The sequence below is a fragment of the Gigantopelta aegis genome, chromosome 5 (assembly GCF_016097555.1).
Source record: "Gigantopelta aegis isolate Gae_Host chromosome 5, Gae_host_genome, whole genome shotgun sequence".
NCBI lineage: Eukaryota > Metazoa > Mollusca > Gastropoda > Neomphalida > Peltospiridae > Gigantopelta > Gigantopelta aegis.
The window spans coordinates 37,953,670-37,965,508 of NC_054703.1; the positions used below are offsets into that span (position 1 = coordinate 37,953,670).

General features: G+C 34.4%; 1 protein-coding gene and 1 long non-coding RNA gene across 2 annotated transcripts; both read right to left on the reverse strand.

The window, feature by feature from the left end:
• Positions 1-576: 576 nt before the first annotated feature.
• Positions 577-3,914, reverse strand: LOC121373276. The gene is made up of 4 exons (XR_005958057.1): positions 3,851-3,914; positions 2,233-2,264; positions 1,369-1,403; positions 577-673 (listed from the first exon to the last, which is right to left on the reverse strand). It is a non-coding gene; the product is annotated as an uncharacterized LOC121373276 (long non-coding RNA).
• A 789-nt stretch (positions 3,915-4,703) lies between these two features.
• Positions 4,704-11,627, reverse strand: LOC121373147. Its single transcript, XM_041499601.1, has 6 exons — positions 11,612-11,627; positions 10,837-10,907; positions 6,242-6,400; positions 5,850-5,984; positions 5,173-5,307; positions 4,704-4,832 (listed from the first exon to the last, which is right to left on the reverse strand). The coding sequence occupies exons 1-6, from the start codon at positions 11,625-11,627 to the stop codon at positions 4,704-4,706; spliced, it is 645 nt and encodes a 214-aa protein (XP_041355535.1).
• Positions 11,628-11,839: the final 212 nt, after the last annotated feature.

Genomic DNA, 11,839 nt, shown 5'->3' on the forward strand with positions numbered 1-11,839 from the left:
GTTCCCCATGATTTCCCTTCTTTGATTCTCAAAACAACAGATTCCTGTTCTGGAATCATGGATCTCCCAATGGTTTTGAGCTGAACAAGCTGTGGTGTGGAAAATGGATTTTGTTCAAATGATTTTTCCAAAATAGTCTTAATCATATACTGGATTTTTCTGTTTTGTGTTTCTTTCTGAATTCGTTTATTTTCTTCAAGGGAAGATGGAACATAATTTCCACCTTCTAAGGAAGAGAACCAAGTTAGAAATTCCTCACTCAGTCTTTGAGCAGTATGCATGCCAGGAAGACAAAGGTTATCTGTGTTGATCTTGGCACATGTTTTCCCTAACTGCAAGGCCTCTCCTTTCAAAAGTTTGTGCTTTATAATTAAATGCTTATCTGGTCTAGTCCCAATCCATTTGCATTTTGTGAAACAGCACTTTTTTTTAGGAAAGTTCCTCTTTGGTTTTCTTCTGGATTTTTTAATAAGTTCACGGACTTCAAACTCCGGTATTTCTGTATGTACCGATTTAAAATGTCTCTGCAAATTAACAACATTTCCAGTGCATCCATCAATTAAACATGTATATCGCTTTCTTTTAGTTGTGCTATCGTTTCTTTGATTCCTTTGCCTTGGTGTTGGTGTCCGCTTTCTCGGTTGTCGTTGTTCAGGTAATCTTTGGAACGAAGCTGTAAAAAGGAAACAGTAATATATAAATATATGTATGTATTGTATGTGTTATATGATTGAGAGACATTATAAGCAGCAGCCAATGAAGTGAAAGGATATTGGCATATAGAGAATAGAAATTGAGCCCAGACACTGTACAAATCAATCTGGATAATAAAATCTTACTCTTTTACATACATATTGAGAAATGACTATTCCTTCTGACTATTTTCCATTGAAAATTTAAATGATGGATGTATGACGTTTAACCTATTATTATTATTAGTTTTAAAACTACATCTGATGACAGTCACATGGGCACAAACACGTATACACATACACAGATCAAAAAGAAAGAAAGAAGTGTTTTATTTAACGATGCACTCAACGCATTTTATTTACGGTTATATTGGTGTCGGACATATGGTAAAGGACCACAAAGATATGAAGAAAGAAAACCCGCTGCCGCCACATGATGGGCTACTCTTTCCGAAAAGCCGCAAGGGATCTTTTATATGCACTTTTCCACAGACAGAACAGTACATACCACTGCCTTTATTATACCAGTCGTGGGGCACTGATTGGAAAGGAAAAAAGTCCAATGATAGACATCCGCTGAGGAGGATCGATCCTGCGAGTGCTCTATCCACTGAGCTACATCCCGCCCCCACATGGATCATTACATAGCTGACAGACACAATGTTAAAAAGCTAACCTCTTTCTTTCTGGGTCTTTTGCTTGTCATATGAGCTGAAACAAAAGACATATTGTTAATGAGGACCTATGAATAAACAGATGAGGTACATGAAAATATACAACACTGTCTTTGAAATATAGCCAAGGAATTTGGTTTATTACATTTGGAGAATAGCTGTACGTATGCAAGATGGGTAAGGATAAAAACAATCAAATGCACGTTATAATGCAAATAATTATTTACCATCTTTTATTTTAAGTACACTTGTGCATTGGCACATTATAATTACCAGATAAAAGGTTTTTGGGTTTTGTTTATGTTATGTAAAGATGCATAGGGTATACCCTCTCCCACTGCATGTACCATAGATCTAAAATTATACTCAGTATACTAGATCTCTTATTTAATGTTTCCAACTTTATGCCTAAGTCGTGATAAGCCATAGGTTCTATCTCCCCGAGAATTTTCCCACCGTAGCTAGACATAACCCTTCGATAGACAAAAATAGTTGTAGTTTAAAATGTGCTGAGCTGTCATTAAACAGGGCCAATAAGCATGATAAGCAGGTAGCGGTAAACGCTTCTGACGTCACTGTTCGCATCTCGTAACATGAGAATAGTGATGTCACAGTGGTCTAAACGCGAATAACTATTCACGAAAAGCTCTAACCATTCTTCATGCATATGGCACCTGATATTTCTTGTTTATTCAAACTGGACAATCAAATATACATTAATTTACTCATTTATAAAACAAAACATTCTGGTCAGATTCAAAACAATAGTCTATGTACATCCACTGGCTCACTTTTGTTTACACCCAATAGCCAATGAATTTTTCGTGCTGGGGTGTCAAACATTCATTCATTCATTCAGGGCTCACCCTTTGACTGGCTCTTCGTCCGAATTTGTTTCCTGTAATAAAGTAAAGAAAATCTGCTAACTACACATAAACTAGAATTTAACCATATACATGTACACTCTAAGGCCAGATTTATTGTTGACAGTTCAATCATGATTCACACTTCAAATAAGATTGATTGCAAGTATTTCTTTGTCTATCCAAGTATGAGCTTTATAAGTGCACAGTAGAATCAAACAAATGTGTGCAGTTTGTTTTCGGGTTTGTACTTGCATGAACCAAACAATACTTGTAGTCAATTGTTTTCCCAACCATGAATCATGATTGAACAGTTCAAGAGAAATATGGCCTAAAGGTGTATTGATACACTTGAATATTCGGTACAACAGCAATCTGTATCATACTTGCATATGATTTGTCAATGGCTGAACCAAAAAGAAAGAAAGAAGTGTTTTATTTAACAATGTACTGAACACATTTTATTTACGGTTATATTGGCATCGGACATATAGTAAAGGACTACAAAGATCTTGATAGGAAACCCATTGCCGCCACACGATCGGCTACTCTTTCCGATTAGCAGCAAAACAAACTTTTTTCCTTTATTTCTTTCAATCAGTATATATGTCAATTTCGTGGACAGGACCAATAAACAGGAAATTGGAATCTCCAATGGTGCCAACTGAAAAGCTGCAAAGGATCTTTTATGTGCACTTTCTCTACAGACAGAACAGTACATACCACTGCCATTGTTATACCAGTCGTAGGCACTGGATGGAATGGGAAAAAAGGCCCAATGATAGACATCTGCTGAGGAGGATCTCCTGCAACCTAAGAACCTCAGGCGAGCTAGATCCCCCCCCTGGCTGAACCAAATACAAGTATACATAATTATATCTAACTACTTGATACATATGTAGAGCCACCGAAAATCCGCGACCGCGGAAAACCCGTTGAAAACAGAATTCCCATTTTTCTCGAAAAAACACAGAAACATGTTTAGTTTTTTTTTCAAAATCGTCCTTTTTTCGTTTATTTTTTCAAAATCGTACTTGTTTTTTAATCTTGCATTTCACATAAAATTCATCCCATTTACTATTTAATGCATTATAATAAACTCTGTATTAGGTTTTTATGTAAATTCAAGTACTTTTCAAGGCATATGTATGCAAATCAAGTACTTTTCAAGGCCGTATGTTATTTTCCAGGACTTTCAATGTCCCCATCCAATATTCAAGGACTTTTGAAGATCGTGCGCACCATGTTGTATGATATGATGGGTTCATTGCGGAATTACCGGTTTTTTACCCCACGGAAAATCACTGAAATTGCCATTGTTCACAAACACGGAAAATCGCGGAATTTGCCTCTGTCAAAAGCGGATTTTCGGCGGCTCTACATATGGTTCTGGTTCTGGAAGTGAAACTAAATAAAATGCAAAATTGCTTTTAAATCAAGTCCATTAACTGAATAGATACTAACCTAACTTCATTTCAAAACCGTACAGGTGTCTATATATAGACAGGTGGATTTATTAGGTTGCATGCTTTTTCAGGTACCTCAGATATTATATAGTTATCTTGTCTAAAAACAAGTTGCATCATGTTGAATGTTAAGTTAACTTTGTTTTAACTCTGACCTCTGGTTTCCACTCATCTTCACTAGAAATCACATCTTCGGATATCTCTTGGTCATCAGATGAACTAAAACAATTAATAATATTAAGTTGATAAACAATAAAAAATAAAAATTTAAATGAAAATATTACTAATTTCTAACATAATTATTAATGGCATGACCAAGTTAGCAAAAAGTGATTTACTGGAGTCTCGAAAGGATAACATTTCAATTCGTTTTTGTTCATTAGGCCTTTGAAATCATACATATTCTGTCAACATTTCAAATCAGCTTTATTACTCCCTTGATGAAATTCATGTGGCAGCACTGTCAGTCATTAAAAAAACCCAAACATGCTAAATGTTTTAACAGAAAAAAAAACTTTTGACACATTTAGAAAAATAGGAGTGTCTTCTTGGAGACATTCTTCAAAATGTGGGTCCAAACTATGTTAATTGTATGTAAAATACATTACAGCTAAATACAATATGTATACAAGAACATTTCAACATTATTAAAATGAATAACACTAATTAAAATGATGTACACCTAAGATAGACATGATCAAATTTATTGTTTGTTACATGATCAGTTAACATTAATTTCTACTTTAAGCAGAAATAAAAGTACCATGCTAATACTGGTAATACAAATGTGTTAGTACTTCCAACACTTAAAATATCTGCTCTAGGCAGAAATAACATTGTTTATGAAAACAGAAGCTAAGGTCATAAAATTAGTAAAATCTTGGGTGCTGATCAATCACAAAGACAAATGGCATACCACAAAAAGGAATAATGCTGCTGTATTATACAATAACACATCCAAGACACACAGAGATATTCCATAGCTCAATTGAAAGATATTGCAATATCTTACAAATCAAACAGTTCCAAGATTTCTATTTTTGTGAGACTGGACCTAACCCCACTGGACTGAGATGTTACAAATCTAGCATCTTCATAACTTTCTGCATCTAAGGACAAGGCCGGGTTTTTCAGCTTCTGTAAAATAGTACATACATCTTAAGCATTCAGGTAAACCTCTCAATTTAATTAACTTATCGATGTTGAAATTTCCGACATTTTCATGGACAATTGCCAATATTCAAATATGAAAATTGCTAAGAGGGTCGACATGGACATGGAATTCCCTCCACCGTGGTTCAATAAAAGCGTCTTGGATGATATACAAATAGCAAGGTTTGGTATCCCAAATTAATGTAATGTTCATTTATAATCCATATTTAGGGAAATAAGGTGCCCTAAATCTGTGATAATATGCCTTTAAGACCAATGATGATGACTTGCAAAAATAAACAAAAAGACCATAATCAGCACTAACGGATACATGGGCTGTGGTGAGCTGCTGGATGCCAGTGGTAAAATAGCTCCTGTCCTCTCCCCCACTGTCATGGCTGGAGCTTGGTATGTTGTCACTGATCTGTGAGGCCTTGCAACTCTGCTCTGACAAGCACTCCTTTTCAATCATATGAAGAAAAAAACAAAACATTCCAATGACTTTTCATTTAATTTTCCCCTTTGTATCACTTGTAAACATAAACTTCAAAAATAAATGTTAAAAAAGACTTATTAATAACATAAACACAAAACAAAATATGAGAAAAAAACTCATTCACAAATCATTTTATATAAGAAAATGAGATGTTTTGCAATGGATTTTGACCTCTAAATCTACTTTGGGGGTTCCATCCCAACCAGTGCCCCATGTGGTCCTTAACCATATGTCCAATGCCAATATAACCGTTGATAAATGTGTTGAGTGCGTCGTTAAATAAAACACTTTCTTTCTTTCTTTGTTGGAGCTTGCGAGGGGTCAAAACTTGAGCTATCCACAATTTTTATACCTGACTGCAAAGGCTTTGATTTTGAAATCTTAACATAGCGACAGTGGTTTCGTTTTGATATATTATTTTTTAAATGTTATTTATCCCCCAACCCCCACTACATATATGTCACAACACATCCCTCTTGCCTACCAAGACCATAATGGGAACTAACCGATACACAAACTTTGGTGAGCTGTTGGATGTTATTAGAAGAAGTACTCTGGTCTTTTTCCTCTACACTGTCCATGTTGTCATCGATCTGTGAGGCCTCGCAACTCTGCACCGACAGAAAATCCTTTCCAATCAACTGAAAACAAAAATTATACATTGCAATGACTTTCATTTCATTTTTCCCTTGTATCACTTGTAGATATAAACTGCAAACATAAATAAATAAACTAATAGTAAAAAATAAATAATAATAGACTAAATAAAACAAAAATGAGAAAGAAAAACTTGTACAAAAATCTTTGTTTTAGCAATTGATGATCATAAAATGAAAAAATAAATATTAACAAGGTTTGTGCATCCTTCTTGGTCACCAAGGCCATACTGGGAACTAACCGATACACAAGCTTTGGTGAGCTGTTGGATGTTATTAGAAGAAGTACTCTGTGCTTTTTCCTCCACACTGTCCATGTTGCTATGGCTGGAGCTAGGTATGTTGTCATCGATCTGTGAGGCCTCGCAACTCTGCACTGACAGAAAATCTTTTCCAATCAACTGAAAACAAAAATTATACATTCCAATGACTTTCATTTCATTTTTGTTTTACCTGTAGATTACTTTATAAATGTACACAATAACTAAATTTAACTTACTAAAAAATCTCTGTCTAAGAAAGGAAGAGATAAGCATCTGTATTTAAACATTATCAGAGATAGTTATGGTCCATTTAAAAATTGACAGGCTTGCAACTAATATTCAGCATTTCTGAATTTTGTAGCTATCTCTAAAACTTGCACGAAATACTAACAAAATATTCCCCGACTCCCTGACTATCATAAATTAGTCTGTTTAAAATTAAATACTGACCAATTCTAGCTTAACATATCATAAAATATGATTACTTACATAATGCTAAAAATAACAACTAAACTAAAAATGCTATCAAACACATAAAAACAAGATTTTTAAAAGTGTCATCAAATATAATAGAGATAGACTAACATACAGTCCTGTACTTACTGTTTTAGATACTGTCTTGGTATTTCTGGCTACAACTAGACAAAGAGAAAACAAAAGTATGAAAGCATTGTGTGTATAATTTATGTTTCCTCAAGCCCTAGTATCCTATTTGTGATGAACAGAATCTGCAGCAATATTGACAGTGTGTAATTTCTAGTTTCAAAGTATTGTATTTCAATTACAAACATAATCTATTGGTTATTTCATTAAATGTTCATAAAATATGAATCCAAATTGAATTTGAAGAATATATTTTATAATAAATCAGTGGTTAATTTTTAGGTTAGTCATCTATGAAGGCCTAATGTTCTGAAGGCAACATAAATCTATGATGCAAATAGCAAACCCTTATCAAACAGTGAATAGCGTTATATAATGCTACGAGTTACAAGTACTTAGCCCATATTTATGGATTCATTTTCAAACTTTGTCGTTCTCTGAATTTTCAAGTTGTGTCTAAATGACATTTGCTTTTTACCAATGGAACTCTTCTGCTGGTTGTACCAAAAAAATCGTAATCATCCGACTATTCTGAATGGAAAAGATGTGAGAGTTTGTTTGCTAGGAAAATGGTACAATTAGGATTGATTTCTTGAATAATCTAAATCCAATAAATTCTAACTTCAGTCACCGACACAAACTCAAAAACATTGTTTTATTTTTTATTTCTGTATTAATTCCAGTGGTGAGGAAAGCAACTTGATGCATCAAGGGCAGCCGTTTTATTATTTGTTTTTGATAATTAATTTTTGTAAGTGTTAATTTTCTTTATATATACATGTAGGTTTATTGAAAAAAAATTGTAGGCTTTCTTTTCTTTTCTTAGACATTGTGAACTATATTCATCATCAAATTAATCAATTTAATTGTTGTTCTTTAAAAGGATTGTAACAAGTTTCACATTAATAAATCCCTTTAACAACTAAAATTAAATACTAAATAGATTTTTATAATATTGATATCTGTGTATCCAATGTGTTTTTTGTTGTCCTAATATATGTACTTGCAGTATCTCAAACTTTGTTTTATTTCCCTGTGTATATTGTTTCCTTTGTACTAACTTACTGGGATGTAAAATACAGTTTGAGCTACTACATGTACAAACATCACAAAAACCAAAACATACACACAAATATTCTAAACAAGAAAACATAAATTAATACAGGGCTCGAAATGGCCAGTCGCCATGTCGCCAAATGCGACCAAAGTTCCATTTGGGCGACTGAGATGTTAAAAAAGTTATGGGTTAGTCGCCCAAAAAATATTATTTGGACGACCTTTTTTTTTCTCTAACACAAGAGCCACTATTAATAATTTTATCGCAAATATTTATTTCACATAAAAAGTTTGCTTGTAATTCAATAAATTGGACGTATCGGCTTACCTTAATTTGCCAACATCTACATGTATTTATAAACACCAGGGTACAATTTGTTTTTAAAATTTTGATTAGCAGTTTTTCCTACTGGATGGAGAACTGATTAGCACTTTAATAAAATGAGTAAACATGAATAAAACACATTCTTTTCAATAAAATTGCATATTTCTTATACATGTATCTGCATTGTGGGCTGCTTACCCCAAAATAAAACAAGTACAGAACAGTACATGTGAAGGGTCATCACTGTCACTTGTTTACAAGGCTGTATCCTCTGGAGGTCAAGAGGGGCAGTTGCCCCCCCCCCCCCCTCCACACACACACCCAGAGAATCTCATTTTTTTTTTTGTTTGACTATATAGAAAATAGCATAGAAATGTCAGGGTTTAATTTTTATTGTACAACATATTTTTGAATAATATTTGTCAATGGTTATGCTAAGCAGCTTGGTCATATAACTTGTTCAAAGTGATTTTTTAGTCTTTCCTGAGTTGATTTGTATGTCTGATCCAAAGTGTGATTGAAGCCTGAGAAAAATTTCTCATTTGGCTGATCATTCCAACATATTCGGTGTTCATTTTTGTTATGAAAATTAACAATTCTTAAACAATATATATATGTATTTTACCGGAACATTATTTGCCGAGGCAATTCGAAATTAAAAACGCCAAGCTGTTAATTAGTCGATAATACCGTATGTATACGCAAACATTTTCGCGGCTAAAATAATTCGCGATCAACCTTTCATTTTACATTTTCACGAGTGTTTGCCAATAATAAAATAAAAACGACCTATATCAATTGAACTCCTTTCAATGACAGTTTCATGTACGATATAATTATGATGCAGAAAACTTGAAAAATCACAAACTAGACCAAATACTATTTATTAGTAGTATTCATAGGTTGCATTCATGTTTACAAATAACGAAAGCCACAAGTATGTATCGAATATAAGAATAATCAGTGTAAAAACAACAAACTGAAATCTCGTAGTCACGAGATACCAGACGTGAGTTCAGCCAGCCGTTTGTCGCTAATGTTTGCCAGACTGTTTTTTACGCAACAAGTTAAACCGAATGACCACTTCGACAACCGGTCAAAATAATTATCAGACATTTTGATTACTAGCTATCGCTGAACGCAGATCATACATAGCACCGAGTGTCACTTGTAGTATAAAACCACTTGGCAGGTAATTTGACGATAAAAATAAAGTGCATGCGATGCGCTATGTATTTTGTATCTATAGGCATTATTCAAAACTAAATCGGAAATAAGTTAAAGCGTAATTAAATTCGCGGAGCTATCGGCATGTTCGCGGTATATTTAATTCGTGAACATAATATATTTGCGTGCACGGTAGGCTACAAGATCAGTGTACAAGGTCATAGCTGCTTGCAAATTAGGTTACCACGATGAGGTAGCAACTAGTACGTTACGTCACTGTTCTTGTTAAAACGTCAAACATCCTCCGCGTATTCGACAGTATTTTCTATTTGAAATACTAACACACGCAAGAAGGTGTGCACCCTAAGTGCGTTCTTCTCCCGCGATCTCAATTCAAAGATCAATTTGGTTACAAAAAACATGCATCGCAAACTGCTAGTCACTGTTACAATATTGCATCACGATCGCAAGATTTTGCATCGCTTTTTGCAATGCGAACCCGGATATGCATGTAGTTAACTGTAGTCTTGATAAACAAAACTGTGAGTCTTGCTGACCCAGTATGTAAAACTGATCGTAATCATTCGGATCATCTCGGCCGTATATGCCAGCAAATCTGAACTTTCCCGAATGAATATTTAGTGGCCCAAATTTTGTTTTCGGGCTACCATATGTTTCGGACGAGTTTTGAGCCATGTTAATATATAATTTTTGTCATTAAAAAAACCTTGTTAGTCGGAAACATATTACAATAGCAGCAAACTCAGGAGTCTCTTCAATATATAATTTAAACAAAATACTGTAACTCCGTACCAGACCAATGAATCTGCAAGATTTGGAAGCGGCCAGCAAACAAGAATTGTGTTTTAAGAATTTCGTTAGCTCTATGAAATTATTACAAATTTGGATTAACAAGTCAAGTCAATTTGTTTGTTTTACCTGCACATTCAGAGCAAGCTGTTATAGTGCACGTCTGCCCTGGGCACACTTCAGGAGCCTGAGCTGTCTGTCCAGGACAGTTGGTTAGTAGTTAGTTGTAATCCTGTTAGTGGTTAGTGAGAGAGAAGATGGTGTAGTGGCCTTACACCTACCCAACGAGTCCTTAAGAGACCCGCTCTGGGTGGAGCCGGTACCGGGATACGAACCCAGTACCTACAAGCCTTCTTTTTAGACCAATGCGCCGTCGGAGCCGGTTTGGATTAACAAGTATGGTATGAATAAGAAGAGCCAAAAGATCTTTGAAAACTTATAATGAACTAGTTTTGAAACTACCGTATTTCAGTTATAACTTACTGATAATTAATTTATTGATTTATTTAAATGATTTGCGGCATTGCTCTGTCATCTCCTGAATTTTATTATAAATATATATTGCATCTGACCAATGTTAAGTGGTTTACTGAAACAAATATGCACTCCAAACCTTTTGGTCTTTGGAATCGGGGCAATCCAGTGTTCTAATGGGCAACCTCAATGTGAGCTCCTGCATGCCCTCTGGACAATCAATCAAAATAGTCAAATTTAAAACTGACCACTGTAAATGCAATGTTCAAAACATTTGAGAATTATTAACATGACTATTTTGTTTGCTACATATTTTTTCCACCTAAGAGAAACTTAAGTAAAATTAACCTCACCTGTACTTCTTTGCCGACGTCGTGCCATTCTGACAGATATGTAAAACAAAAAAGTTTACAGTAAACAAGACTGTTAAAAAAACCACATTGGAAAAACAAAGACAGTATCCTCGATCTATCGAATTCCATCACCCTAAGAGGAAAACGCTACTGCGCATGCTCATTCCAACCATCGGACAATTTTAGTGACATCACTGTTTACCATGTCCAATTTAGAGTAAAACAGCAAAGAAAAGTTTGCAATTACGTAATTTAGCTGTCAACGAAACCACTATTCCCAACAGGAAGTAAAAAAAAATTATTTTCAAACTACCATCGAATTTCGTCACATCCGAATGTCACAAACGAGGAATGTACATTTTTTGCCCTTCAAAAGAGTGTCAGTCACGTGTTATGTATCTAAAATTAGAAACATCATGCAGACAACCGCAAAACAGATCTGTCAAATCTAGTTTCTTCATTTACAAATGTATTATTATATCAAACACCATTGAATATGGTTCATGTCTGCAAATTTGAGTTGCTGGTGTTATACAAGGTAAAAAAAAAAAAAAATCTTACCTTTTTCCCCCCTCATTTTGTGTTTAGACCGATGAAAGCTTCTTTTGTTTATAAATATCCGGCAGCAAAAAGTTTGCAGTTGCGCAGTATAAGTAGAAAGAGCCCGGAAGTGAAATGTGATGGAATTCGATGGATGACGGAATTCGATAGTTTAGGATAAAGCATGAAATTTCACACACTGCACCTTTTTTTAATTAAAGCAATATAAATATTTACCGACAAGTTGCA